This window comes from Tilletiaria anomala, assembly GCF_000711695.1.
Source record: "Tilletiaria anomala UBC 951 chromosome Unknown K437scaffold_46, whole genome shotgun sequence".
In the NCBI taxonomy this organism is placed as follows: domain Eukaryota; kingdom Fungi; phylum Basidiomycota; class Exobasidiomycetes; order Georgefischeriales; family Tilletiariaceae; genus Tilletiaria; species Tilletiaria anomala.
The window spans coordinates 98,768-126,510 of NW_013546976.1; the positions used below are offsets into that span (position 1 = coordinate 98,768).

At 57.7% G+C, this 27,743-nt stretch overlaps 12 protein-coding genes across 12 annotated transcripts; 5 read left to right on the forward strand and 7 right to left on the reverse strand.

Annotated features, from left to right (window-relative positions):
* Positions 1-6: 6 nt before the first annotated feature.
* K437DRAFT_256812 (uncharacterized protein) lies at positions 7-3,422 on the forward strand. The gene has a single exon (XM_013387560.1). It carries the CDS (start codon positions 226-228, stop codon positions 3,310-3,312), a length of 3,087 nt encoding a protein of 1,028 aa, XP_013243014.1. The 5' UTR covers positions 7-225; the 3' UTR covers positions 3,313-3,422.
* Positions 3,364-4,516, reverse strand: K437DRAFT_127381 (uncharacterized protein). Its single transcript, XM_013387561.1, has one exon. The coding sequence runs from the start codon at positions 4,315-4,317 to the stop codon at positions 3,415-3,417; it is 903 nt and encodes a 300-aa protein (XP_013243015.1). The 5' UTR covers positions 4,318-4,516; the 3' UTR covers positions 3,364-3,414.
* On the reverse strand, positions 4,407-5,635 carry K437DRAFT_256814 (uncharacterized protein). The gene is made up of 2 exons (XM_013387562.1): positions 4,789-5,635; positions 4,407-4,705 (listed from the first exon to the last, which is right to left on the reverse strand). The coding sequence occupies exons 1-2, from the start codon at positions 5,449-5,451 to the stop codon at positions 4,451-4,453; spliced, it is 918 nt and encodes a 305-aa protein (XP_013243016.1). The 5' UTR covers positions 5,452-5,635; the 3' UTR covers positions 4,407-4,450.
* A 649-nt stretch (positions 5,636-6,284) lies between these two features.
* Positions 6,285-10,864, reverse strand: K437DRAFT_256815 (uncharacterized protein). Its single transcript, XM_013387563.1, has 2 exons — positions 9,505-10,864; positions 6,285-9,432 (listed from the first exon to the last, which is right to left on the reverse strand). The coding sequence occupies exons 1-2, from the start codon at positions 10,407-10,409 to the stop codon at positions 6,453-6,455; spliced, it is 3,885 nt and encodes a 1,294-aa protein (XP_013243017.1). The 5' UTR covers positions 10,410-10,864; the 3' UTR covers positions 6,285-6,452.
* A 747-nt stretch (positions 10,865-11,611) lies between these two features.
* On the reverse strand, positions 11,612-14,217 carry K437DRAFT_256816 (mitochondrial carrier). Its single transcript, XM_013387564.1, has 3 exons — positions 13,266-14,217; positions 12,934-13,195; positions 11,612-12,857 (listed from the first exon to the last, which is right to left on the reverse strand). Exons 1-3 carry the CDS (start codon positions 14,076-14,078, stop codon positions 11,755-11,757), a joined length of 2,178 nt encoding a protein of 725 aa, XP_013243018.1. The 5' UTR covers positions 14,079-14,217; the 3' UTR covers positions 11,612-11,754.
* Positions 14,218-14,307: 90 nt separating this feature from the next.
* Positions 14,308-15,810, forward strand: K437DRAFT_263085 (uncharacterized protein; the record flags this gene model as incomplete). Its single annotated transcript, XM_013387565.1, has 3 exons — positions 14,308-14,343; positions 14,390-15,554; positions 15,683-15,810. The coding sequence occupies 3 exons, from the start codon at positions 14,308-14,310 to the stop codon at positions 15,808-15,810; spliced, it is 1,329 nt and encodes a 442-aa protein (XP_013243019.1).
* A 300-nt stretch (positions 15,811-16,110) lies between these two features.
* Positions 16,111-17,132, reverse strand: K437DRAFT_285901 (uncharacterized protein). The gene has a single exon (XM_013387566.1). It carries the CDS (start codon positions 16,898-16,900, stop codon positions 16,427-16,429), a length of 474 nt encoding a protein of 157 aa, XP_013243020.1. The 5' UTR covers positions 16,901-17,132; the 3' UTR covers positions 16,111-16,426.
* A 232-nt stretch (positions 17,133-17,364) lies between these two features.
* Positions 17,365-19,875, forward strand: K437DRAFT_224580 (OPT superfamily oligopeptide transporter; the record flags this gene model as incomplete). The annotated part of the gene is made up of 2 exons (XM_013387567.1): positions 17,365-18,610; positions 18,677-19,875. The coding sequence occupies 2 exons, from the start codon at positions 17,365-17,367 to the stop codon at positions 19,873-19,875; spliced, it is 2,445 nt and encodes an 814-aa protein (XP_013243021.1).
* Positions 19,600-22,006, reverse strand: K437DRAFT_127661 (batten's disease protein Cln3). The gene is made up of 7 exons (XM_013387568.1): positions 21,827-22,006; positions 21,481-21,740; positions 20,844-21,407; positions 20,679-20,770; positions 20,391-20,615; positions 20,180-20,312; positions 19,600-20,096 (listed from the first exon to the last, which is right to left on the reverse strand). The coding sequence occupies exons 1-7, from the start codon at positions 21,912-21,914 to the stop codon at positions 19,983-19,985; spliced, it is 1,476 nt and encodes a 491-aa protein (XP_013243022.1). The 5' UTR covers positions 21,915-22,006; the 3' UTR covers positions 19,600-19,982.
* A 733-nt stretch (positions 22,007-22,739) lies between these two features.
* Positions 22,740-23,291, forward strand: K437DRAFT_256822 (uncharacterized protein). Its single transcript, XM_013387569.1, has 2 exons — positions 22,740-22,783; positions 22,860-23,291. The coding sequence occupies exons 1-2, from the start codon at positions 22,755-22,757 to the stop codon at positions 23,230-23,232; spliced, it is 402 nt and encodes a 133-aa protein (XP_013243023.1). The 5' UTR covers positions 22,740-22,754; the 3' UTR covers positions 23,233-23,291.
* On the forward strand, positions 23,094-26,303 carry K437DRAFT_256823 (uncharacterized protein). Its single transcript, XM_013387570.1, has one exon. It carries the CDS (start codon positions 23,532-23,534, stop codon positions 26,145-26,147), a length of 2,616 nt encoding a protein of 871 aa, XP_013243024.1. The 5' UTR covers positions 23,094-23,531; the 3' UTR covers positions 26,148-26,303.
* K437DRAFT_256824 (uncharacterized protein) lies at positions 26,271-27,671 on the reverse strand. Its single transcript, XM_013387571.1, has 5 exons — positions 27,239-27,671; positions 27,076-27,162; positions 26,941-26,991; positions 26,496-26,857; positions 26,271-26,380 (listed from the first exon to the last, which is right to left on the reverse strand). Exons 1-4 carry the CDS (start codon positions 27,410-27,412, stop codon positions 26,552-26,554), a joined length of 618 nt encoding a protein of 205 aa, XP_013243025.1. The 5' UTR covers positions 27,413-27,671; the 3' UTR covers positions 26,271-26,380; positions 26,496-26,551.
* Positions 27,672-27,743: the final 72 nt, after the last annotated feature.

A 27,743-nucleotide genomic window follows, 5' to 3' on the forward strand; every position in this document is an offset into this window, starting at 1 on the left:
AGTGGAGAAAAACGCTTGGCGTGACCATTGCGACTTCCCCCGTCCATCTGGCTAAAGACGCTGCGAACGGTACGCGGAAGAGACGTCTAAGGGGGCGGGGCGAAGGAACGGGCGAACATAATTGAACACCAAAGGCTTGCCACCTGTGCAAGCCAACCCGGAACTGGTAGCTCATCTGATCCCATCTCATTCCATCCCAGCTTGACGTGTCGCACCCGCGCAACGATGGCCTTCCCAGCACCCCAGCCAGGGGCATCGCTCCTCCTCGCGCACCGTATGCATCAGTCGGGTCCTCTAGCAGTAGACTCGCCAAGGTTGCCACCAGAGGCAGGCTATTCACGACGCACAGTGCTCATCATCGGCACGTCGCGCCTGGCCGCTTCGCGCCTCTATGCCTGCGCCGAGGCCGGGGCGTGGCCCGTCGTCGTCGCTCCGCCAGCGCCAGAAGCCAAGCTCGGAGCAGCTGCAGCCGGGCGGTCCGACGAGGATATGGACACAGCAGATGTTGCAGAGGAGATCAAGCACCGCGTGCACGCTGGCGAATGCAGCTTCCTCTCTCTCGGTGCCACTCGAGCGCGTCGGCGTTTTTCGCGCTCGAGCTTACTGCAGCAGCAGCAGCAAGAGCAAGGGCAAGAGCAGCAGAGCATTTTCGACACTGATGAAGACGGAAGAGGAGGAGGAGAGGAAGCGCTATGGACAAAGCTACTCGATGCCCTCGACCGCATTCCTGCACCCACGAATGCGGATGGGCTCGATCAGAAGCAGCTGGCAGATGACTATACGGCTAGCATCCATGCAGAGCTTTGCTCCTCCGATGAGGCCTCGTGCCGGCAGCCATCCTCGTCACCGGACTCAGCCCTTCCCCCGCAGATCTTCGCAGCGTGCATCACGAACACCTTGCACACTTCCTCCACCCCTCCCCCTACGTGGCATCCCAACGCCAGCGCCGAAAGCATCCTTGGAGACGGTAGCAGCACTATGCTGCGGCAAGCGCACCTGCTCACGCGCCTCTGCCGCGCACGCCGCATCCCGCTGACAGTCGCGGATCATCCAGAGCTGTGCGATTTTAGTTTCCCTGCCACGCACCGCTTTGCGCTCTCCGCAGTAGCACCGGCGGTAGCTCATGACACGGATTCGCTGTCCACGCCCACACGCCCGCGCGCATCGTGCCTGCAGATCGCCGTGACAACCAACGGGAAAGGCTGTCGTCTGGCTGGGCGCATCCGCCGCGAAGTCGTCACGCTCCTCCCGCGCAACGTCGCCGACGCCGTCGAGAACGTCGGCATGCTCCGCGCTCTCGCCAAGGACCACGATCAGGTCCAGCAGCGCGGTCGCAGGGGCAGCGGTAGTCGCAGTCGTGGGGGCGTAAGTGGTAACAGCAGACGGGGGGCCGCCGAAGCTTCAGGGTCGGACTTGTGTGCGCTGCAAGAGGACGACGAGAGCTTCGACCCGGTGCCACTCAACCTGCCCGTCGCGCAGCTCTGCTCAACCGCTGCCGACCCGTCGGGCAGCTACTGCTCTGCTGTCCTAGTACGCGCGCGGCAGCGGGGGGATGCGCAGCGCGAAGAAGCAGAGCGTGACGAGAGGACGCGCCGGCGCATGCGCTGGGTGGCGCAGATGAGCGAGTACTGGCCCATCGACTACCTCGGCAACCTCAACCGCAAGCGCATGGTCGCGTTGCTCGACGAGTACCACGAGCGCGAAGAGCAAGGCACACCTGGAGCGCAAAAGGCTAAGCAAGGACCAGGATACGGAGACAAGGGCGAAGCTGCAAGAAAGGCTGCGTTTTCGGCTAATGGGTCACACGGTGAAGAAGGCGTCACAGGAGCAGATGAAAATTCCAGTCGAGGGAGGTCTGCTCGCTCTGTCCCAAAGGCAGATGAAGACGAGGCCGAAGCGGGCCAAGTGGGGATTAGCGCCGGCGGCTCGTGGGCGCATCGGCGCCCGTCACAGCATTCGCTCATCATCCCACCTCCGCCACCGCAGCCGCCGTCCGCGAAGGGCCACATCTACATTCTCGGTTCGGGGCCGGGGCATCCGGCACTGCTGACGCTTTTCGCACACAGCCTCCTGACATCGCCCGAGACGCATCTGGTGCTTTCCGACAAGCTGGTCCCCTCCGCGATCCTCTCGCTCATCCCGCCGACGACTCCACTGGTCATTGCACGCAAGTTCCCTGGCAACGCTGAGGGCGCGCAGTCCGAGCTGATCGCGCTCGCACTCAAGGCCGCTGTGCACGAGGGCAAGACGGTCGTTCGGCTCAAGCAAGGAGATCCGTTCGTGTACGGCCGCGGCGGAGAGGAGGTGCTCGCGTTCCGCAAGGCCGGCATCGAGAGCACCGTCGTGCCGGGTATCAGCAGCGCTCTCGCTGCGCCGGCCATGCTTGGCATCGCCGTCACGCAGCGCGGCGCTGCAGACAGCTTGGTCCTCTGCACTGGCGTCGGCAGGGGAGGCAAAAAGGTCAAGTTGCCCGGCTACGAGCGCGGATGCAGCCTCGTCATTCTCATGGGCGTCGCACGGCTGCAAGCCGTCGTTGACATCCTCACACGGCCAGCTGGTCGTTCCCCATCCACGCACGAAGCGCAGCAGGACCCTGATCGCGATGGCGCGCCTTTCCCGCCGTACCTCCCCATCGCAATTGTCGAGAGAGCGTCCTCGGCGGATCAGCGTGTCATCGCGAGTACGCTCGAAGGCATCGTCGCAGCCATCGAGCATGTAGGCGAGCAGCGGCCACCCGGCATGATTTTAATCGGCTGGACGGTCCTCGCGCTCGAGGGAGAGGGCGATACGACCGTATTAGATGACGCAGCCGAGCTTGCTGACGCTGTAACGGTGGGCGCGGATGGTGATGATGATAACATAGCAAACGCCCAGCATGAAGACCATGCCAGGCTGACGCGCGAGCATGCAGAGCAGGAGCTCAGCCAGCGCGATCTTGCGCGCGTCGCCAGATGGCTCAATGGCCGCAGGCATATCGTCCGCGAAGGGCTGGACCAGCCGTACATGGACGCATTGCGGCAAGCCAAAGCGCTGCAACTGGCACCCATTCACAGCGCAGAGGGCACACCGCGCGCGCGCAGTCCGGTGAGGGGCAAGGCAGCGCCGGTAGCACCCGCGATGACCGAGCAAGGAGTCGCTCAGATCGCCGATGCCGTCGGCATGCGCAGTCAGCATGGTTGGGCAGAGGGCCGCTACCGCGGCGCAGCACCGCAGGGTGGCTGGACGCCTGACGAAGATCCTAACCGGCCCGCCGCAGACATGGCGCGCTACGCTGCTGATCTGGATATCCCCAACACTTTGAGGGAACGTTGAACTCTTTGTTCAATCGATGTTTCGCATAAAGCCAGGAACCGCACACGCAAGCACACACACACATATATACAAACTGCATTGCACCGTTGTAATTACCCCACCTCAGTTCCGTCTGGACCCGCCTGAACTTGCTTTGGCCCTGCTGAGATACGAGCTCATTGCGGCCTGATCCTGAAGGATCATCTTGTTCGCGATGCAGCCCATGTTAGAGCTTACCGATGCCGATGATGCAGAGGGCACCATGCCCGGACTGCTGCCAATCGAGTCTTCGCGCACCGGCTGCGGCAGCGGGCCGCTGTGCTTCATAGGCGTACTTGGGTCCGCTTGACGCGTATTGGGCGTCAGGGGATACGGGTTGAGTTGAGGTCGAGCTATCCCCAGCGGAAGGGGCGGCACGGAGCCTGTGTCGGAGATGCTGCCCGAACGCGCTGCAAAGCCGCGAGGAGAGGAAGTCGATGGCTGCCATTGGGGCTGAAAGAAAGGCGAGTTGCCGCTGAACGTCGAGCTGCTCCCCCCGCCGCCGCCGCTGCCGGCCTGGCTAGCAGGAGTTTGATGCGCTGCATTGGGCAGTGCGGTACCAAGTAGCCGCTCGACCTTGGGCGGCATTGCGGCGTCAGAATTGCTGCTCTTGCGACTTAAAGAGCCACCGTGCGAAAAGGAGCCCATCTCTTCGAGGTCATCCTCGTACAGCACGCTGTCGTCGAACATGCGCGGCGAAGTATTTGAGCCCTGTCCCTGCGTGTGTGTCCGAAGTTGCGCCAAGCCGAGGTCCTCAGTGCTGGCGCCCGAGTGGTTCGACGACGCCGCGCGCCAGCGGCGTCGGCGCAGCTCGTGCTGCACGCGCCCAAAGGCTTCCAGCGCGGCTTTGACGCTGTGCGAGTAGGCAAAGTCCGCGGGTGTGAAGCCGGCGGTGTTTTTAACGGCGAAGGCGCAGCCACGCTCGATCAGCAGCTGCACCACGGTCAAATGCCCCCAAGCAGAGGCGCTGTGGGTTGCATTTTGCATATTGGTCAGCGATACACTTTACGTTGCAGCATCGCACGATTACACCGTGGAATCGTTTCAGCCCTCACAAGTGCAGCGCGGCGTTGCCTTCTCGATCTGGCATGTCGACCTCCGCGCCCAGATGCAGGAGAAGCTAGCGGCAAGTAGGAATCAACATCAATTCATGTCCATTACTCTTGTCAGGCGGCGGTGCGCCATTCATTCGCACCCTGATCACTTCCTCGTGGCCCTTGATAGATGCGAGATGCAGGGCTGTCTGGCCCAGGCTGGTGTTGCTCCAGTCGAGCAGGTCGATTCCACTGATGGTAGGATGGCTGATGTAGAGCTCGATGACATCGGGCCGATTGTGAAGCGCAGCGATAGTGACGATCGAATTGTTATCTGCGTCCTGTTAGCCATTTAGTGCAACTTGCTCACTATGAGCATGCTGCGACTTTTTGAGCACACTCTGCAGCACGCATTTCCACTCACGCGACTCAGCTCCTCTGCCTCATGGCCCATATCCAACAGCCATTGAATCAGCTCGATATCCGCACCGGACTCAATCGCAAGCGCAAGCGAGCACTTGGCGTCAAAGCTCCCAGCCGCAGCCGTGTGGTCAATGTTCTTGATATCAAACGGTTGCTGCGCAAGTGCCTTGTGCCGCAGTAGCGCTCGTTCTCGCACAGGCACATCCGCTTGTTTCGCCTCCTGCAGAGTGAGCACCGGAAGCTTTAGCGGCGATCGGCGTGGTGGCTGTGATTCTTTCCCGCTTGGCGATATTGTCCCCGACGCGGACGACGGTAAAGCTCGAACGGTGTGTGTCGACGGCCGCCGTGTCTCTAAGTCGAATTGCCGGTCGAGCCAATGCTGCTGCTGCTGCTCTGCTTCGAGGGCCGTGCTAGTGGAGAGGGCAATAGCCTTGGATGCAATTCGCTTGGCTAGCAGCAGGTCATTCTTGAGGACCGCCCTGCGAAAACGCTGCGAGAGACTCGTAGAGCTGGACGCCTGATGCTGCTGCGTCGTAACAGGCCAGCTGTGCGAGTAGATGGCCCATCGAGGGCCAGCGAACGTCGGGCCCAGATGGGAGGCACGGTGTTCTCCGGTCATCGTGTCGACGTGTGCCTGGAAGGGCAGGTTCAACATAGACGGCATGCTGCTGTAGGTTCGTCGCCAGTGACCGTGCTCAGCTTTTCAATTGCTATGAAACCCTCGCTGCCATCCGTGTACCATGCGTGCCGTTATACGCGCCCTTGTATTCATATGTATGTGTGCTCCCTTCAGCCTGGTGTAGCTAGTGTACGCCGCGTCGACTCTTTTGTCACTGCGTCGACTGACGCTACGCTACGGTCGCTTTGCTAAGCAAGTATGTAGCCTGTAACGACGATGCACACTCCACACCATCGTAATTTACACATCGCATCGTGCTCGAGTCTACTGAACCGTGGATGTGATCTGCGAATGACTATTCAATCTGCTCGTTCAGTCGCTGCAGACAGGAAACCAACGACTTTCGGCTGCAATCACCTCCCAACTCGGGCGCTTCGGATCCACGGCTATGGGTTGAGGGTCGAATCACTTTGGGAGGTTTTGCCTGAGCTCGCAAGTCGCTGCCGAGATTGCAAGGCTCCTTTGTTTGGACGACAGGCGATGGCGCTCTGCATCCTTCTTGCGACGCGACATATTAGGCCCATCTGGGCCGACCATGCATTTGAAGCGCATTACATCTGCCTCGTCTTGTATTGCATTACCATCGAGACCATCCAATGGCAAGGTAGTGACAAGAGAAAGAACATCGACGTAGCACGGCCGATGAAGAGGTTTCCATGTCAACTCAGCGTCTTGACGAACTTCGTCATGAATTGCCACAATCTCGGAGCCTCCTAGCGATTTGAAATTTCGCATATCTGCTCCATTTCCTCCGAGTTTGATCGGAAACAGGAGCCCGAGAGCTTTACTTCGACGGCCCTTAGCCTGCCTGGGCTGAATGGTCGTGCTGCATGATGTGAAATGTGTGAGAAATGTAAAAGTACATTGGGGGTTCACCTTGCAGGATTGGAATGGGAGTGGAGTGAAGCATTATATTCAGGGAGATGAAATAATGAAGCTTGAAAGCCAGGCTAGGGTATAGGGCTGGCTCGTCGAAGTTGGCTGATTCAAAGGCTTTGTGCACCCTGATCGAGGTCCCTGAGGTCTTGGTGAAGAGCTTTGGGGAAATCCACCTCCATCATCCTCGGATTTTGCGGCGGCGACCGAGGGAGTATGCTACGAGGTTTCTGCTTCTCTGTCGCATTTGCTGCCGCACTCGAGAAACGTTTGACGTTGTACGAACCTGGGAAAGGATGCAGCTTGCTGTTGCTGACGCAGTCGTAGTTTCTGCGCGAGATCGACCGCGCCTCGCTGTGCTCGTCGGGGATCCGGCTGATGCGCCGTTGCTGCGGCTGCGCGAAGCCTGCGCTCTGGAGCAGCGAAGGCGAATGTGGCGAAGCAGGTTTGAGAGTCGAGGAGACCACGTCGTTGCTGGAGGAGCTGAACCCGCTAAACCAAGCGATGCTAGCACCCAAGAGCATGAGCGAGTACGGCGCCTCGGCGAGCGTGCTAGCAAACGATGCTCCTAGAGACTGCTGCTGCTGGACCTTCTGTTGCTGCTGCTGCTGCTGAATGAGCATTCGTCTCAGAATCTCAATGTCAGACCCAGGTGGCATCTGCTTCTTCGCTCCACCCACGCTCGTGCCAGTGCTCGCGCCTAACGCCGTCTTCATCGAGTTGGCACTGTCCTGCCGCTGAGGCGACGCGGTAACGAGGCTGCTTCCTTCGGACGAGGAGGTCACCGGCGTAGAATACGCAGTCGCATTCGTGTTGGACGTCGATGGGGCCGCGATTGAGGACGCCATGGTGCTTGAGGAGAACGAACGCTGCTTCATCCTTCCTTTGAAGAGGTAGGAGTAGCTCGAGGATACTGAGGCGACAGACCGCCGTGGATCAGACAAGCCGCCGGCGCTTGTCGAGCGAGGAAGCTCAAGATCTAACGACACTATCGGCTCATTGTAGGGTGGGGCCGGAAGCACATTGATGTCATCCTGATGCGCCTGCGTGTGAGCCTGGTCGATCGATACGATGCTCTGTCTGGCACCAGGTGCAAGCGAGAGCGCCATCATATCAGCGCTGGCGAGCAGCAATATACTCATACGTGCGGCCTGCTGCATGGTGTATCTCTTGCGCGTGCCGTTGCCCACGCGCGATGGTGGCAAGGTGCCACTATTCATCAGTGCGTTGAGATCGCCCTGGGGTAATTCGGCATCAAGTGCTTCGGCGAGCATCTGCGCTAGGTCCTCGCTATCTTCGCTCGGCGGCGAGTCGTCGCCATCATCATCGTCGCGGTCTGCATTGCGAAGATCGGACCGTCCCTCATCATCCTCGAAGACATGCTCGGGGTTGGACGCAAGCACCCTGCTCGCGGTCTCGCTCCACTCCTCAACCTTAGGGTTTTGGTCTTCCGTCACTGAGCTCGGCACGGCACTGAACAGCTTGTTCCCCCCGCCAGCTTCGCGCTGTAGCATCTCGGCTTGCATCTTGCTAGCATTCAGCACAACCCCTGCAGAGTTATGCAAGGTGACGTGGTGCTCAAGTAACGCGCGCTTGAAGCGCTCGCGATCCTCGTGCTCATTTGCAGCCGACGGGGCTGAGCGCTTGTTGAATGCATTCGCACTCGCAATGTGGTCACTGCCACCACCTGCACTGGGGGACAAAGGGCAAGCGGGAAGACCAACGGGCGACGCGTCTGTAACCGAAGAAGACGTGGGCGCAAATGCTTGCGCATGCGAAAATGGGCCGCCGCTGCGCAGGCTGTTGTCTACCGCCGAAGAAAACTGCCGGAACGGCATAAAGGGTGACTCAAAGACTGATTTGGCCACCATCTCTGCACTTGTCTCAGGGTTGAGACAGGGCAGAACGGCGGATAACGCGACGCTCTTGGCGCGGACACGCTGCCGCTCGTGTTGATGCTGCTGCTGGTGCTGTCGATCTTGACCATTTTCCCTCGGGTGGTGCGACTTGTACTCGACGACGCTGCGGCTGCGAAAGCGCGTGACCACTTCGCGGCTGGTGCAATGCAGTGAGCCTCTCGCGCTGCCGTCACCACTGCTGCTGCTGCCGTCAAGCGGGCTGGTAGGGATCGACGATGATGAGAAGACATTTCCGTCTTCGCCATCATCGCCGTCGTTGAATGTGTGGGATTCGTGACCGAGACTGAGCAAAGCGGTGGAGAGCGAGTGATTCGTGAAGTTCGACATCGCGCCAGCACCCGCCGAGGGTCCTGCGTCCTCGTCAGTTGCGCTCATATGCGTCGAAGCGTGCTCATCGTCGAGCAAGGCAGATGGTGCTGTCAGCGTCGAGTCCCCCTCCTCCGCCGAATCGAGGCATGCGGGGGTTGCGAGAAGCTGAACACTGCCGAGCACGCGTGAAGCACTTGCGGTATGCTTGGCTTCTTCGCACTGTGCCTCTGACGCAAGCTCCAGTGGCCAAGCGGGTAAGAGCACGCCCGGGAAGCGCCTGTTGCGGAGCCAGTAGCCTGCGATCTTTTTGCCTGCATGTTGCTGTTGTTGCTGCTGCTCGCACGCTAGCTCCTCGACGCCGCCTGCTAGTACGCCACCCCCCCCTTGCGCCTCCTCGGCTGTCTCCGCTTGCGCCTGCTTCTCAGCGAGCGCCCGCGGCACACTGAGCGCCGCTGCAGCGCGCGCGATGGTGAACAAGCTACGCGGGACGAGCGTGCTGGCGACCATGCGCACAATACTCGCGGGCACCCATGCGGCCGTCTCGCCGAGGTCAGAGACCTGTGTGACTTTGATGCGCGGCAGCGTCGTCATCATTGGCGAGGGTGAAGGCGAGGACGCTGAAGATGGCGCTGAAGACGACGAGGGAACTTGGAGCGGGGGAAGCTCCTCGACCATGAAGCCGCCGATGTTCAGCTGGAAGCGGTTGTAGCCTTTCTGTGGCGGGTACGATGGGTCTTCAATCGAAGTTGAAACGGACAGGAGGCGGAGTGGCTGCTCTGATTCCGATGGGTGTGCAGATGAGGAAGGCAACCGCGCATCGACGGAGAGCAGGGTCATATCGCGCGCTTTGGCCACCATAAATCTATATTGGGTACAAAAGATTGCCGAGTCAGAAATCTTTCAAGACCGTCATGGCGACGAGGCCGACACTTACATGCCACCCATTCTGTATATCTCCACTCTAGCGCCAAGCGCTTCGGCTGCAGCCCGTTCCCTTGCGCGATCCTTTCCCGCTTGCTCTTGCAGCAGCTCTTCGCCAAGCCATCTGGCCGTCCAGCCGTGCTCACAGGTGCCGTCCCACAGCACGCGGTTGCCCGAGTGCGCCATGAGCGCCCAGAACTGCCGCACCGAGACGCCTACGAGAGTGGATGAGACGCTGAACAGGCTCTTCACTGTCGGCGTTGTGCCTGTGCTTGATGTACCGTCCCTACTCTGTGCTGAGGGCGCTTCGCTTCTTTCTTGTGAGCTGGCACGCACGACAATGTCGGTCGCGTGCGGCTCGGTTGAGCTTGCGTCAGGTTTGGCATTTGCGCTTGAGCTTGAGGACAGAGAGGAAGAGGAGTACGAGTAGAGCACGGTCCAATCCTCGATCGGCAGCAGTTGCGGCGTTGACGCTCCTGTTGATAGCGGGCTAGACGACGGCTGGTTCGCGCCGTGTGCCGCTCCCGCTCGAGAACGCAACCGACATGCACTGCACCGTCTTTGGCCAAACCATTCATCTCCCTCTATCGCCCCTTCCTTGAGCTTTTTTTTACCTCCCGCTTTCATCTCGTCCTCCTGAGCGGGAGCCTGGGTGGCAGCCACGCAATTGCAAGCGAATGCAAGACCACCTCCCCTTCGCTCTGCCTCTTTGGCGAGTGCTGGGTCGACGAGGTGCACGAATCGTAGTAGCAAGTCCTGCGCGCGTGCCGTCAGTCTTGGAGCAGCGCTGCCGCTGCCGTTCTCGGATGCGGCTGCATCCTCATTAAGCAGTAGTGCTGCTGCACCGGATGTTGGTGCGGGCGCTGAAGCTGAGCCAGGCGATGTTAGAGCTACATTGGACACCTTACTGAATCGCATTTTGGATTCCAGACTGGGACCACGTCCGCAAGCGCAGGACTTGTGATGTCTGCTTTTGGTGGTGGAGGACTTTGTCCTCTTCGGCGGCGAGTAGGGAAAGCTCCTTGTTGCACCTTGCCGTCGACACGGCCTGCACAGTTACAGCGAGAGTATGCCGAGTGAGGGTTCGAGATCTGATGGCGAAGAGCCGCTCGCCGTTGAATGTTGCCAATGCCTCAAGGAGGGTAACGCCTTCCTGACTCTCCAGCTACAACGTCTCGCTGCCTCGAGCAAAGTAGCGAGCCAGCGCTCAGCTCAAGTTTGAACAGCAACCACCATGCACCTGCTACGATGCGGTATGTGCGAGAACCGAGCGCTCGTCGACATGCACATCACGTCACAGCACAGCACATAACAGCACAGTACAGCACAGCACACCGTAGCGTAGCATACCCAACTGTTGCTACATCACAGACCATATGAAACGCCTTGCAATCATCATTCATCGTCCAGATGATAGTTGTGCCCCTGAGCTTGCTGAGCACGCAGCGTTCTGTCGCTGCTGAGACTGAGTTCAGCTTTGCCGCGGAAATTGAGGGATCGTGAATGTATTACGTAAGCAGAACGAATCTCGCGATGTATCCATTGGCCTCTGGTTCATAAGTGGGCACTGCACCACTCTTCCCCGGACCACAGGTTTGCCTTGTTCCTGCCTGCAGAAGGTTACAGACCACCAAGGAGCGAGCCCAGCCACGATCCACATCCGACCAAGAGGGACAAGCATCCTTCACCATCACCATCAGAGTCCAGATGCATTCGTCCATTCATTCATTCATGCATTCATTCAGGCAGCCACTCAACTACCCAGCCAACACAGGCAAGACGAAGAGGCGGCCATAGAACATCAAGCATGAGCCAGGCATCGTGCCACTCGCAGAAGCCCACCACCGCACGGCTATACACACTGCCACGTTGGAGCGCTATCCCGGAGATCATGCCGGAGTCTGGAGTCTGCAACAAGCCGCAGCAGCGGTATCTTCGCGACGGAGGACGCACTCTGCGCGCACTCGTGCACGGAAGGAAGATATGCCGTTGCGGTCGCTTGTCACTGTTGAGTCCTGCCCATGCGTGACGGTGGGTGATGTGGGTGCAGGTCTACGATGCCAACGCAAGCAATATGCATCCACCCCCCTCCCCCCCGCACACCACGCACCTTTGCAGTTTCACGGGTAAATGTTCATTAAAATCGGTGGCCATCTGCATGTGCTTGCATAATTTACAACAGCGAGTTGGTGTGTCCTGAATTTTGGGCCTGACGCTGCCTGCTCACATGGACGCGCGCCGCTTCCTGATGATGCGGGCGCTTTCAAATCTCGGCCCAGCCGGTGCCAGTATTGCGCTCGCCGCTGACGACAGTGAGCAAAAACACAAGCAGGTTCGCGCCAAAGCCCATCGAGAAGCCGCGGTAAAGGCCCCCGAGGCCGCCCAGCGAGCTGTGTCCGCTCGGCGCCAGGATCTGCGAACGGGCCAACCCCATCTCCAGTGCGCCGTCGCCGCCCGCGCCGGACGCCGTGCTTCCCTCACGTGTATGCACGCCAGCAGAATCGTCCGCGCTTCCCGAAAGACCGGGCCGGGCTTTGACTTTGGCTTTTGGCGAGATAGTCGTCTCCTCCGTCACGATCCTGTACAGCGCATCGATAACGCCGGCGTACGCCTCCGGGCGTGTCTCGACGCATGTACGGAGCCCTTTGATGCCGATACGACTGCCGCTGCCGCTGTGACTGCCGATGCTACTGTTAGATTGTTGCGCATCGACGCCACCTTGTCCCCCAGAGTGCGTACGCGACGCCGCAGACTGTGTCGTTGGCATCTCGGTTCCATCTGCGCCCAGCTTGACCACTAAACTGCTTCCAAACTTCGTCTGCGGCTTCTTGCCCCACTCCGCGCGCGCCTGCACCTGCAGTCGCCGGCGGACCGTCTCGATCGGTAGTGTGAGTCCGAGGCCAATCGTGCTGACAATCAGCTCCCATAACGCATACAGCACAGGACTGCTGTTCGGGTCGACCCGCAAATAGTGGTCGATGAACAGCGGCGTGGCAAGCGAGATAAAGGGACGGAAGGTGTAATCAAGGATTGTGGGGACGAGCAGATGTGGGTGCAAGTACGTCGTCTTCCATCCGCCTTCCTCCTCGAGCACTTGGACTAGCGCATCGTACGGCCCTCGATATTTGCGATGGCGCGGAAGCGTGGACTGCGCAATGAGGCGCGTGCGCACCAAGTCAAGAGGTGAGACAAGCACGCCAGTGATGAGGTGCGAGGCGAAGATCACCGACAGCGTCCGCCATGGCTTCGGCGTGTAAGGCAGTGGCAGGAGCGATTTCGAGCCGGGTACGAATACGGAGAGGAACGAACTGAGCATCGGCTGCACGGTACCCGCTACGAGATCAAGCACAAATGTTGTGAATGATCCTGGAAGGGAGAGCAAGCCTAAGTATGTGGGTGGCAAGGCTCAAGGGAGGTGAACACCCTGTGGAGAGCTACGCACCTTTCCACAAACCAAGCCATCCTTCGCGTCCCCGTGCAACCGCCTTGATCATCTCCCATACGCCGCCCGTAAAGACGACGGGCATGACAAACTCGGGCCGCGTGCCCTCATCGAACATATTCTTTCGCATGACGTAGCCTGTCTGATCTGTCGCCTTTCGCCGTGTGCCACTAACGCCTTGATGGGAGCTGGACGCAAAGGAGCGCTGCGGTCGTGATGATAGGTCGTTGAAGTATTTCTCTGCATCTTCTTCGTCCGAAAGCTGTCAAGCGCAAGTAGATGTGGAGCACATCAGCGACGGAAGAGATAGTGCTGGTCACAGATTCACTTGCCTCGTCATCTTCCCCGCCAAAGTCCTTGCCCTCTAACTCCCCCCAATCGCCTTCGGCCTCTGGTAGAAGCTCTGTCGGGCTGCCTCCTTCGTACATGTCTTCTGGTTCATCTACATTGTTCATGTCTGTCTCCCTCGGCGCGACCATTCCCGCCTCACTGAGTCTGCGTCGTTTCATCCTTCCTTCGTCTCCCCAAACCTGCGTTCCGTTTTCGTCTGTTACGCTTGCCTTGGCTGAGCGGGCTTTGCGGTTGGATGCGAGAACGCCCTGTTGTTGTGCCCTGGCGCCAGCTCGAATGGTGTGTTTGACCCACACGTCTTCTCTCGGTGCCCATTGGATCTGTAGCAGAAGCTTGCCTACTTCGAAAGGCATGGCGAGCAGCGTGGACGCATACTGCAGTCCTCCGGCTACGAGCAGCGCCTTACCGATCTGGGTGAGCGACCTACGATCTTGCAGTCCACCACCAGACGGCGGACTGGCGCCAGAGCCTGAGCCGGCCGCTGCTGCTGCGAGCAAATCCTCGTCACTCGATCCGTCAAAGTATCGATTGTGCGCTGCTGCGGGTGGACCCGCGCCTAAGTGACTCTTCCCGGTGCTGCCTCGCGTCCCTGATACCGCACTCGATACCCCGGATGCAGATGCTGATGAACCTGCCTTGGAGCCTGTTGATGAGCCGCTGGATGACACATTCGTGGTACTGAATCGTGGCGCTGAGACGACAAATGCATCCTCGCGAGGCGTATAGTATGGTCGAAAGGGGTGGCCGTCCCCGGGCCCAGCTTTGGAATACGGGCGATCGGTTGAGCTAGCCATGATCTGCGCTGATGCCGATACTGCTGCTGCGAATTATCTATGGCCTGTGCTCATGTGGTATGCCCAAGAGTCATTGCTGGTTCTGCAGTTTGTCATGGATGATGAAGGTGGTCAAACGATATCAAGCACTGGTCTCGAGGTGCGTACCCAGTCCAAGAAAAGCGGGTCTCGGTGTGGACTCAGCGTGTGGTGACTTGGTGCGTCCCTTGGAGGAAGATAATGCCCTTTGATGGCCCTCGTTCTCTTTCCATGTTCTGCCCTCACCGTGAGTGCCGACTCTACACACGTCACCAACAACTTCACGGGCCAAGGCTCTGTACTCTTCAGAACAACGAAAACGCCTCTGCGAGAAGAAGATTCAACGTGGACCCAAGGAAAGCAGCCGAGCCACTATCACTTACCGACCTATGTCCGATCTCTTGCCCGATTGGCTGCAGCCGGCGGCGCTGCGACGATTTTCCAACCAAGACAAGGGTGAATGTAGCTCACACTATTCACTGGCATCGCGGAGCCGGTCGCCGTCGGACGGTCTATCTGTAGCAGAGGCGGGCGAGTATGAGCCAAACGCATCGAATGCAATGATTTCGCCACGGCCTCCGCCGCCGGTGCTATGCACATCAACGCACGCGCGAGGCGATCCAAACACCTTACCGCCCCATTTCGTCACGCTGCCAGCCAGTTCTTTTACCCTGGGCTTTGTTACTGGCCTCTACACTTCAGCTAACCGAGCGAGCCTAGTGTTCATGGCCGAGAACGCGCATCGAAGGCCCGAGACCGTCCAAGGATGGTACTTCTACAATAAGACAAAGGTGGATCTGTTCAAATATAAGAAGTGCTACTCGTATCCCAGCCCCTCATTCTCACATTTTCACCGTGATCCTGCGCTTTTTCCCCCGCAGAACTACAAGGTACTCCTCGCCGGTGCCAAAGGAGGCCTCGCAACGGGCCTGAGGCTCTCGGCCTGGGTCACTGCTTTTATGGCTCTAGACGAAGCTTTCGGAGCTGGGCGGCTATCCTTGGCCAATTATGTCCAACAACTACGAGTTGAGCGACAGTACAGGCGTCGGAGACTGCAACTCGAGCGAAGTCGAACAGGCGGTACTGCGGAGCTCGCCTCGCAGCCTCCCACGCTCAGCCTGGAAGAAACTGCTATGGAAGCACTACAGGCGAGCTTGGAAAGTATGCGCGGGATTGCGAGCGGAGGAACCACCAGCCCGGACACACTACCACCTGGGATAGGCTACCCCCTTGCGACATACAACACAGACGAAGATTTGAAGCACCTGGAGCAGTTACAGTCTCAAGGGGTGCAGAGTGTGACATACGTTACCTCAGCAGACGTGAAGAAGCTCGAGCTGCCGCAGTTTCAAGACCATCTTGAATCTACGGAACGTGGCCAAATGCCACAAAATGTGCCCTGGTGGAGCGAAGCCGCGTGGTATCAACGACAGGCTGTCGGCGGGAAATGGATCGATGGTACGCTAGCGGGATGCGTGACTGCTTTCGCAGCCGTCGCTCTGTGTGAGTGTAAGCCATTGCGTCTTCTTCTGGTGGCAGGCATCTGATCCGGATGCGTTCCTCCTTTGATGTCGTTGTGCCTCAAGGCCGAATACCACCGCCTACATCAATCAGAGCCATTAGTCTTGGAGCTGTCGCCGGAGCCACGATGGGGGCTTTGCGGGAAGCACAGATGCGGCTGCGCGAGTCGAAGCTCTACGATCATGCAACATAGCCTTTCGAAAGGAGACATATTTTCCACTCTTGCAGATGCATTTCGCCTGCTTGCACCACTTCTGCGCAGTCGATACAATCTGCTTTGCGACATCCTCCAAGAGCTTGGCCACATCTTTGAACCGATCCCCGTCATTTTGGTCCTCCCCGACTGCCTTTGTTGTGAAGGTGTCAATCTTTGCGCGCGCGATGCAAACGGACGAGAGCGTGGTGTGGCGGCCGGGGCCGTCAGCCAGCATTTGTACCGCATTGGAGGCTTGTACGCCACGCTGCGACGCCAGGGCTTGGTCTGAAGTTAGGGTCAGTATGGGAATACGGCGCTGGGTCAAATGCGAGCGCATGGGAAAATGCGACATGCTGCTCTTGCGGAGTGCTTCCCGAAACGACAACATGCTTAACTGTCCGAGCGAGCGTCAAAGCCCGAGCATAGGCTATGTGTCAAGCCGTACGTAGCACCGATATTGTGTCCAAGTCAATAGCTGAGCCCTAGCGCTCCTTGTTGCGTCTTAGGCCACAGGCTGTGGAAGACCGCGATGAAGAGACACGGGTGCGCACCTCTGGATCTTTCGGGTTTTGCTTGCTTGACGGCGGGTAAATGAAGAGGTCGCATATCGCTCCTAGGTACGTGTACCGCACCGGATTAGGGTCGGCAGGATAGTAAAGCGTCTCGATGTCATATTCCAGTGCGCGAATACCCCTGAGAGCCAGCGCTTCTCAGGCGTGTGCAGACTCAGCTCCGAATCATGGATCGTCACGCGCGGAAGAATCTGGTGGTTATGGCGTTGGCCTTCTGCCCGCCATCCGTGTAGCCAGTAAGGCACGTCGTCTCGGCCACGCTCAAAGTGGTGGATACAGCTATCGACGGGTGTGTGCAGTGGAATAGAAAGGAAAGTAGTTATATATCCTATTCGAGGCATCAAAACAGCAAGGATCCGAGACGATGCAATGATGTGAAGTTGAAGGTGCGGGAGGTGGCGCAAGGGTGATGGCGACGTGCGGTATGTAATTTGCTCGCCTCGGCTTTCGCGGAGGGCGCCAAGCGGCAAGATCGGGCGTAACAAGAACTGGCTTAGTTGAGACGGTATTTGCATTGATTAACCGGAGGGCCTGCCTTTTCCCCGGATCTTGTGCGGGGAAAAGAGGTTGAATACCCTAACTCCGACGGTACTTTCGCCTGTCGTGGGCAGGAAAAGGCAAGAGTATTGCCGGAATTCGGGCGTTCTCGAGGACACGCTGACAACAACCAACAGGAAAGAATTGCCGGGCGCAACAGACACATGCAACGCTTTGACCTGGATCTTGTTCGTGGCGGTCTTTCTTGCACCTTGGCTGCCGCCTGCCCATGCTGAAGAGCTGAGATTTGGAATCGACACGCTGACCCTCTTCAGGTGGTATTGTATGCGGACGCCGTGCTCACGCCGACAAGCACGCGTTGCGCTCGAGGCGGGTTTTTCCTGTAAAGCGGACGCACACGGCGCTCCTGGGATGATATCGGATGCAAGACTGAAGACAAGGATAGCGTGGCGGATCTAAGCATAGTATAAGCCGCATCAAGATGGAGAACCAAGAAGACCGACTAGAAGGGCCTGCAGTATGGCAAGATCCAGCGCTGCACCGTTTTCATTCGCAGTCGCATTTTTCTCACCAACCTCATCCTACGTCTTCTCTGCCATCCCTGGACGCAACAGGTGATGGAGTCGTTGATGAACATCAAGAGGAGGAGGATGACTACATCTCTGGCATCGGAGCTTTTGACTTACAGGGAGATGCGCCGAATAATGACTTCACGCTTCGCTCGGCGCTGGTGGGTCTAGCAATCGGCGCGCTCATCTGCCTGACCAACACCTACTTCGGCCTCCAGAGTGGCTGGATCACCATGGCTTCGTTACAAGCAGCGCTGATCGGCTTTGGGGTGTTTAGGCTACTCGAATTACCCATAGAATTTTTCAGGCGCACGAGCAACCGCTTCTTCGCTGGCAACGACCGGTCACACTGGCAATGGCGCCGTTTCACGCCACAAGAAAACTGCGTAGTGCAAGCTACAGCGGTAGCCGTCGGTGGCATGCCACTCTCGGCAGGGCTCGTGGGAATCTTACCTGCGCTGGCTAAGCTAGACCCGAAGAAAGACGGTGCAGAGCCGATAGACCTAGGTTGGTGGAGACTGCTTGGTTGGACCGCCTCGTGCGCATATTTTGGTATCATGTTCGCCAGCCCGCTGAGGTTGCCGATGATCATCAAAGAGAAGTTGCGCTTTCCAAGCGGTACGGCGACAGCACAACTCATCAGCGTGCTCCATCGCAAACCGCTAGCGATAGGCGAGGGCATAGGAGGTGGCAGCGCATCCGTATCTACGCCCGCCGTCAATGGCCCACCAAGGAGCGCAAGGCGAGCGCATAGATCCTTACAACAATCGCACAGCTTTCCTGCAGAGCCGTCCGCAGATACCACCGCGCAGATGCCTTCTGAAGGTACAGAAGTCGTGAACGGCACATCTGGCTGGATTGCACTCTCCATCTCGTTTGCCCTCTCTGCGACATTCACGATCGTCTCCTTCTTCGTTCCTGTGCTTTACGCCATCCCAGTCTTTGACTTATTCTCACCGCACCACAACCTCGCCAGCAAATGGGGTTGGTGGTTCACCCCATCGTTTAGCTACATTGGCCAAGGTGTCATCATGGGACTACCGACTACTGTCAGCATGACTGCCGGCGCCTTTGTTGGGTGGGGCGTGCTGAGCCCGCTAGCAACCCATTTGGGTTGGGCCAAGGGGAATCCGTTGGATGGGGACGAAGGCGCAAAGGGTGTGTACCCCTGCGCTTCGGCTCGTGCATCACCTCTAGACTGACAGGAAGCTACTTTTGATTCAGGCTGGATTGTGTGGGTCTCGCTTGCTATCATGTGTAGCGAATCTATCATCGGCTTGATTACGCTTGGCGCCGCGCACGGCTTCGCTGATTTCCAAGCATGGTTCTCCGACCATTCGAAGCATGACGGCTACGCGCAGCTGCCCACATCTTCCAGAGATGCGGACAGCGCAGATGGCCATGGCGGAGAAGGCGCCTCGCTTCCGACCCTACACGACGAGTACGAGCCTCCCTCGCGCCTAGTGCCTGCGTCATGGACAGCATGGGGCTTGGCGATTTCAACTCCCGGGGCAATTGTACTCATTCACCTAGCTTTCGGCTCACAAGGGATTGCATGGTGGGCGACTTTTCTTGCCATTGTGCTATCCTCTTTCCTTGCAGTTCTCGCCGTCCGTTCACTCGGCGAGACAGACCTGAACCCCACCTCAGGACTTGGCAAGATCAGCCAACTGATTTTTGCGCTCATCCAACCGGGCAACGTCGTCGCGAACCTGATCGCTGGTGGAATTGCTGAGGCTGGAGCTATGCAGGCTGGTGACCTCATGCAGGACCTCAAGACGGGGCACCTCGTTGGTGCTTCTCCACGCTCGCAATTCTACGGCCAGATCCTCGGAAGCACATTCGGCATCTTTGTCTCAGTCTTTGCGTACAAACTCTACACGACTGCTTATGTCATCCCTGGGCCAGAGTTCCCGGCACCGACCGCGGCCATGTGGCTTAACCTCGCCCGCCTGGTTAACCACGGCCACCTACCCGATCACGTCGGTACGTTCATGATCGTCGCCGCAGCACTTTTCGCGGCTACGGGCATTGTGCGGACGCTAGCGAGGGCCAAGAAGATGACTGAGATGAATAACGCGCAGCAACAGCCGAGGTGGGTCGCGTTCGCCGACTACCTTCCGAGCGGCATCGCCTTTGCCGTTGGGATTCTCAACACGCCCAACTTCTCTATTGCGCGTCTCATTGGTGGTCTCATCGCTGCGTACCACGTGCGGCGCGGCCAGCAATCAACCACCACCTCTGCACGGAAGCCTAGTGCTTTAGACACTGCGCTACCCGGCTTCATGATTATTGTCGTCGCCTCTGGCTTCGTGCTCGGCGAAGGAGGCGCCTCGATTGCAAATCTGCTCATGAAGCAGGGCGGTGCGCAACCTCTCACTTGCTGGGGTTGCCGCGGGGGCTGCTCAGGATCGTGCGCGTAAAGTGCAGTCTGCATGTAGCCTACTTTCTAGCTTATTACATATACCTCATCAGCCGAATGGAGACAAAGAAAATCGAAAAGACTAAAAAACCCATTCAATTGCTTGCCTTATTCGACTTGTTGACACAACATCCTTCCCCGCGCGAGTTGCGCGTGGCACAGCTGTAATTCTAGTGGAATGGCAACGAGACTGGCGAGCAAAATACCGAAGGAATCTCCGACCTACATTCGGAAAGGAGTCAACGGGTAGAAATGAGGACGATGATCGGGGGGTGTTGTTGAGAAGAAATCGCGCTGGTACTCACGCCTACGCAGCCGATGCGGAACTCGTGCTCCTGTGCTGCTCTCGCCACAGCATCTTCGGGGTCTTCGCTTTCTTCCACATTCAAGTTATCTGCAGCAGAAGGTGTAGTTCCGATCTGATAGAAAACAGAGACGCTGTAAAACACAGTGGTGGAATGTAAGTTTGATCATTGGACCCTTATGTTGCCAAGGGCGGGGCGAAAGGAAACTGACTAGGAGTAACCACCAGCAAGCCCCTCAACGCATACGAGCACGATGCTAATGGGACTTGCAATACTTGCTCGGAACCAGCTGCAGAGGCTCTCTGTGGTCAAAATCACGAGAAGGAAGCCTTGTACAAAAGCAGGTGCCCATAGCCATGACTTGGGTATTGCAGGCAGTCGGAATACGGAGATCGATGAACGACTCAGAAAGACGAACGTCTGATACGTCAATTGGCTGTCGGAGTTGGTGTGTGCATGTCAGCAAGATATTTTTCAAGAGTAGGGAATACGAACTCACTAGAGTGGATAGTAGTCGCTGAGTTTTTTGATGATCAGCGAAAGTAGGGGATGTTCGCCCCCTTTGGGTAACGGATACAGAAGCGTTGGTGCCTATGTTTACGCACGAGGCGTGTCAGGGCTGTGAAACCATGATGGTGTCTTGGGCAAAAGAAGTGCTCACCACACCTTGGTTGATTGTGTACTCGAAAAAGTATACCATGACTAGGGGCAGAATGAATGTAAACAGCATTGGCCGCAGCAGGGTCATTTTGTTTGCAAAAGCGAGTTTGACCGTTTTGCGTGACGTGATGGTTTCGTTTTCCGCAAGCTGTACCGGATATTCATCTTCCTCTTGCTCGTTTAATGGCCCTTCGATGCCGACAGCCGCGTCTTCCTCTTCTCCTTCTACACCTGTGGGCACAGCAGCATAAGTTCCCCCCGTAGGGCCTGCACCTATTGCCTCTGGGGAAGGCAACACGAGCAGGTATGTTCCGATCATGAACCACGGTAAGATGCTCAGAATGCTCAATCCGAGTCTAACGCCGAGTGGACGAACAATCCACCAAGTCAATGCGCCAACAAGGCCCGCCGCCCCTGTCCCAGACGCGAACCAGCCAACACCATGGCCAGCTGAGCTCTTGTATCGCGTTGCAAGCTGCAAGTACGTCAGCTCTCCCAGGCCGCTAGAGAAGCTTGCGAGCGCAATCCCAGTGAGCCTGATCGTCAATTTTGGGAACATTGCGATCATCTGCGCACAGAATTTGTGAAAATGAAGTTCAGACTTGCTCATCGAGACCACGCGTTAATAGGAGGCAGCTCACCAGCATGCCAACAAAGCTGATACCCGAGCAGCTCCATATTCGTTTAGTGTATCGGACGCGTCCCTTGAGTACGTATGGCCAAAGAACCTTGGCAATCAGAGCAGGGAAAATGTTGGCGAAAGCTACCACGCCCGTCGGCACGCCTTTGGGGAGCAGTTCCAGGGCGGCAGTCAGGATGACGACGTAGAGCGAGTTGTTGAGCAGACCAAAGAGAAAGAAGCTGGTGGACAGGCGCAGCAGTGCTAGCGAGTCTGGAGCAACTTCAGCAGCCAAAAAGAGCGCAAGAGCAACTTCGCCGATCAGCTTCGGCACCGTAGTCGGTAGTGCAGACAATCATAGGACCCACCGCCAGGTCCATCCGGGAGCGGCAGCTGCATCGTCCTCAGAGGTATCGCTTCCGCGCGTTGCTCGTTGCTTGCGCTCTTAGCCGGCATGTGTCAATCATTGCCGTGTCTATCGCACTATCGCAGGTCGTGTTGCCTTTTACCATGTGTCCTTTGGCTCGCGAGGGACACATCGGAACCATGTCGCGTTGCTCGTCATCTATCTGTTCCTGCGTCTTGCAGGTTGTTAGAGCTGCTGGCCCCGTCTCGCTTGTGTTTCAGAGAGAGTGGCACCCAGCCGTCCCTTCCTCGGTTGGTTCCGCTGTTCCGCTGTTTCACACCCAAACCTTGAGAGGGTTCTCTTATCCCCGTAATATAAAATTGCGCGGCGCAGTCAAAATCTCTCTCGTTCTTCACCACCATCACCAGGCCACCCCCTCCATGGCAACATCGCATCGACCATTGCATCCGTTCCATTTGTACTTGTGCATTGCTCGTAGCTCCTTTGTGTCATCACTGGAGCGTTGAAAAGTTCTAGCGAAAGTGCATAGAAAAGGTGCTAGCGGTTACTCTGGTTTAGATCTGGCGCAGAGCCCATTTTTTCTTCTGAAGGAACGTGATTCGGAGGCCCATCATCCATTGGTCCAGCCGTGCTTGCTGCCTCGCATGATCAGTCCTCCCATTGCGAGCGTGGCTTTGGGCTCGAGAAACGCAGAAGCGACTCTTGCCTTCGGGCGACGAGGTATGATGGTGATGGCAGGCTCCGAGGAGCAACATGCCGAAGGAGGCACTCCTGGTGTGTTTTCCGAGGCTCCTTGGGCTCAGCTTGATGACCAGAGTGCCACCAACCTCGGCGGGGGCAATGCCTCTGCGGTTGAGGCGATGGGTGCGTTCAACCCTGCATCGATGCAGCAGTATTGCATTTGCAGAGGCATGGATGATGGCACCCCAATGATCCAGTGTAACAAGTGCGACGAATGGTGAGTACCTAGGCAGAGCATACGTCTACACGAGTTTGTTTACTGACGCATTCATCCTTTTGAATGCCTTGAACAGGTATCACACACAGTGTCTCGGACTCAACTTCGAAGATGCACAGGCCATCGAAGAATACGCGTGCTTCAGGTGTGGGGGAGAGCAGTCAGCCGGAGCTGCTGCGGTGGAGGGTAAGTCGATTTTACCGTGTGGGCTGGCCTGGAGACCGCTCCGAAACTGTTTGGGGCAAGAACCTTGCTCAAGGGTGCGTTGCCATGGCAAATGCATGTATGCTACGTGTCTGGACGTTGAGAGACGTGATACTTCTGGATTGCGCTCATCAGCGTCATTCGAAAGTCACCAGTCCAGTCCTCGACCGAATGTTCCGGGGATCCAGGTGGCCGCTGCTTTTCGTCTGATTACCGCGCTAACAAGGTATCATTATGCATATTGACAGAACCGATTAATGGAGAGGAGCAACGGGCAGCAAGTCCAATTCAACCGAATGCATTGCTTGAGCCTCCGCAGCCCACGGCTCTAGCACCGGCGAAAACGGCTCAAAAACGGTCATCCGAAAGTGACATTGGGGGACCAGCAAAGAAGAAAGCTGGTGGCCCAACAGGCCAGCCAGCCAAGTCTACATCCCCAGTGGCTGCAAAATCATTCACTGCCTCTTCCAAACCGCACGCTCAGGACCAGGGTCAGGAAAAGCAAAAGAGTGCATCAAGCCTGGATCCTGTGCGCATGCATGCTATGAATCAGTTTAATGCTGTGCTAGAACAGATCTTGCGAGAAACAAAGGTCGATATCGCGTCCCCGTCCGCAATATCTGTCGATACGGCTATGCTTCTCATGCCCGTTGAGCAGAGAGCTTCCGAATACAGTGCTGGGCTTGAGGCAGCGATGTGGGCAGCATACGCGGAGCCACATCCAAAGACGAAAGCCCCGTCAGCAGGCAAAGCGTACCGTGACCGCCTCCGTACAGTGCTTTTTAACCTCAAAGACAAGAATAACCATTCGCTACATGTACGCATTGCATCGAATCAGCTGCCGAGTGAGAAGTTGGCGACTCTGCCGTCTGACGAGCTGGCGAATGACACCATCCGCCTTGCCGTCGAGAAGGCAAAGCGGGAGGCGCTTGAGCAATCCATTCTCAAGAAAGAGACAGGGCCCATGCGCAAGATTACTCACAAGGGCGAGGAAGACATCGAGTTCGAAGCTGGTAATCAGATGCGCCATGAAGACAGCAACAAAAAACGCCACGACGAAGAGCATAACCCTGGCTCCCACGGCCCGATAGGCCAAGGTCGCAAGATCACCACCATGGACCAAGGTGTGCTGTCTCCGTCTATGCAAAGCCCTTCGACGCCATTCACTCCAACCTTCGCTGGCAGCGGCTCGCCACCACCCGATCGAGCCGACTCTGGAACGCCAGAACGCAGTCTCGGGACGTCATCACAACCACAGTCAGCTCCAGCAGCTCTACCGGCGCCGCGCAGGTCAACATCCAGCATCATGTCTCCGACGTCCGCCCAAACCGAGTTCAATATGGACAGCATCTTTGCAAGCAGAGGAAGTCACGTCGAGGGAGAGGAACTGGGAGATGACGACATGGCAGTTATCGTCGACGGAGGCGCCATGGAGGATGTGCATGAGGAGCACGGAGATCCCTTCGACGAAGCAAACGCCGTCAACGCCGACGACATCATGGATGCCCTTGACGCGTCTCAATCCGATCCCCTGAACGACTCTCATCCCGAGCGTACTTTGACTGCCGCAAGCGACGCCAAAGCAGAGCAAGAGAAACCCAAGCCGAAGCTGCATTTGCCATCTGGGCCGATCTGGCACGGCGCGTTTACCATGCCTGAAGAGGCCACATTCAGTGGCACTGCGCGACAGATTGCAGGGCGTCCGCTCGGCGCGGAGCAAGACGTCTGGGATCGATTCTTCACAGCTCCGCACATCGAGCTTGAAGGCCGTCTCCCCACCCACGTCGCGTGCAAATACCTCGTTGAGTGCTTCCACGCTGCACGGACGGAGGTCATCGTGCTTGTATTCGACATGAGCTTTGAGCTCAGTGCGCTGGCCAACGCCGACGAAAAGGCGCCGCTCACTGAGTCGGCCAATAAAACCAGCTACGAGAAGTTCGCAGCATCTATGCGCAGCCGCCAACGATACGCCGTAATCCCAGCTGCGTCGTCTGCGCGGGGCAAGGTCATCAAAGACTTTTACCTTGCGCCATTGCTTAAAGACGACGCAGTTCCCGATTGGCTGGATTTGCTGCGGCCTCCGCGATTCGTGCGACAAGGCCGCGAGAACGACCTGTTCTTGCTAGTCGCAGTGTTGAACAAGGGCGCGCTCGAGGCAGATTTGGCGGCGCGCAGACGGCCACCAGTTTCTGCACCGCTACCTGCACCCGGATTGACATCCGCGCTGCCGGGTGGAGGAGCTGCATTGCAGGATCTGCTCAAGGCCGTCGGCAAGGGTGCGATTGCAGATTCCACTATCCCGCGACAAGCACCACCAAGTACTGAAGGTAGCGATGGTACTGCTACAGTTGCAGGCCGAATACAAGACCTGCACATGGTCAATGCTCCGGCGCCGACACTAGGGAACCAATTGGCGCCACCAACAGCGGCAGCACTGCAGCAAATGGGCACTCCGCAGCTCGAGTCTTTCTTGCACGCAAACCCGATTGTCGTGGACCAGCTACTCAACACGCTCAAAGCGTCCGGTACTCTTCTACAGCCTCCACCCACCGTATCTGCTGCTGCTACCGCCGCTGCTGCTGGCGAAGGTACAACGGGTTCGCCGGCACCGGCTGTGCCTGCCATGCTCCACCCTGGTGGTCCACAACACGGCATGCCACCTGCGCAGCATTGGCATGGCGCACCGCCGGCTACTACTGGTCCTCCAGGAATGCATCCGCAAGCATGGGGCCCCGTTCTTCCAACCGCAAGCGGACCCGGACACGCACTTGGGGTGAGGGGCCCGGTAGGATGGCACACTCCGCCAATGCAACAGCACCCGCATCTGAGTGGCGGCCCGCCTGGCGGTACCTTCCCAGGCGCAGTGCCACAGCAGTGGAATACCCGACCAGGACAAGGGGCGTGGCAAGCGTACGCCGGCCCCCCTGGGCCGCAGCACGGCCGCCCATTGCGCGGCGGTGGCGCTGGCCGTGGCGGCGTCAGTGGTGGCGGTCGCTTGCATCCGCAACCGAACCAGCACCAGCAACTTTGTGGCGGCGGCAGCAAGAAAGGTGGAAAGGGCCGCGGCGGTGGAGCCGGCGGATGGGCTGGCAAGCAGCAATTCGACCCGCCTGCTTCCAAGGATGCGGGCTGGGGCGGGAGACTTGGAGGTGGACAGTGAAGGAAAATGGGAGAGCATATCATTACGATGCCTCCATTGGCGTTTGGTCCAGCGTCACGCATATTGATCTCTCGTCAGCATCTTCCTTGGACCTGGAGCAAAATGACAGCCTTCGTATTGCATTGCATGTCCACTGTATTTTATTTTCGATTGCAGAATGCTTCTCTTTGTTACAAAGTACGAAGATGTCAAGCAAGCAGCGCGCATGTACGCATGCGCGCCATTCAGGACTGCTGTACAAAATAGAGACAGAGGGACGAAGGAGTCAGCGTGCCGTTCATCCTGAATCGCGTGCACCGGCGCGGCAGGCTCGCACTGTCCAAAGCCGCCCTTCATCTAAACCCTCACGATTTTTGGCGTCAATGGGAGAGGGAGAGCGACCTTTGCCTTGTGACTTGGGATCTTCACAGCTCGTCTCTCACCTCCTTGGCACCTGCATCGGCTGGGAGCTCGCCGGACTTGACGATGAGGACCTTCTCCTTTGGCCTGTCCTGCGGGCCGGTGGGGACCTTTTCGATGTACGAAACGACATCCATTCCTTCAAGTACACGGCCAAAGACGACGTGGCGGCCATCGAGCCAGCTGGTCTTAACGGTACAGAGGAAGAACTGCGAGCCGTTCGTGCCCGGGCCGGCGTTGGCCATGGACAGCGTACCCGGGCCTTCGTGCTTGAGGTCAAAGTTCTCATCTTCGAAGCGGGGACCGTAGATCTGCAAAATAGAAAGGATCGGCAGCATGTCAGAAGATTGAGACAAATATGCAGGTTTCCGTGGAATATGGGTCTATCGCATACAGATTTGCCGCCCCGGCCGTCACCGGAGGTAAAGTCGCCTCCTTGGATCATCTGATCGATTCAGAACGAAATGGTGTAGAAAACGATGTTTAATGAGTGGAAAGAATATTCTTGGATAAAATCCAAGTTACTCACAAAGTTGGCAATGACACGGTGGAAGGCCGAGCCCTGGTATCCAAACCCCTTCTCACCGGTGGCGAGGGCCCTGAAGTTCTCGGTGGTCTGCCCAGACAAACAGCCGTCAGCTACGGAACACAATTTCGAACGCGTTGAAAAACTGATCCTGTCCTGCATTCACCTTGGGAACGACCTTGCCGTAGAGGCCCATGACGATGCGCCCTACATCCTTGTCGCCATGCTTGATGTCAAAGTAGACCTTGTGAGTGACGTCCGGGTTGGCACGTGTTTCAGTGCCGCTCAGGACGGCGAGGACGATGGCGCAGATGAGTGCGAGGAGGGAGAGGAGACGCATGATGGGCTGGAATGGTTAGATGGGGGAACGGTCTCGCTCGACAGGGAGGCAGCAATGGGTGGACCTGGGGATGGGTGAAGGACATGCAATGGAATGGGTTGATACACTCGGTGGAGAAGAAGGCAACCGCCAAATACAGAACGTGGAAAGCATGCGAGCCGGTCAGTTCTCATTTGGGATTGGGAATTCATGAGATTTCCACTTCCCGGTCCCCCCAGCGAGGTTTTGAACCTGGTTTCCCGTGGGAAATGGGACAAGGGGGCGATCCCGCGGTATTTCCCGCAAGGCAACGTGTCCAGCATGACTTTATCAGCCAAGGAAAGGGGGGGGG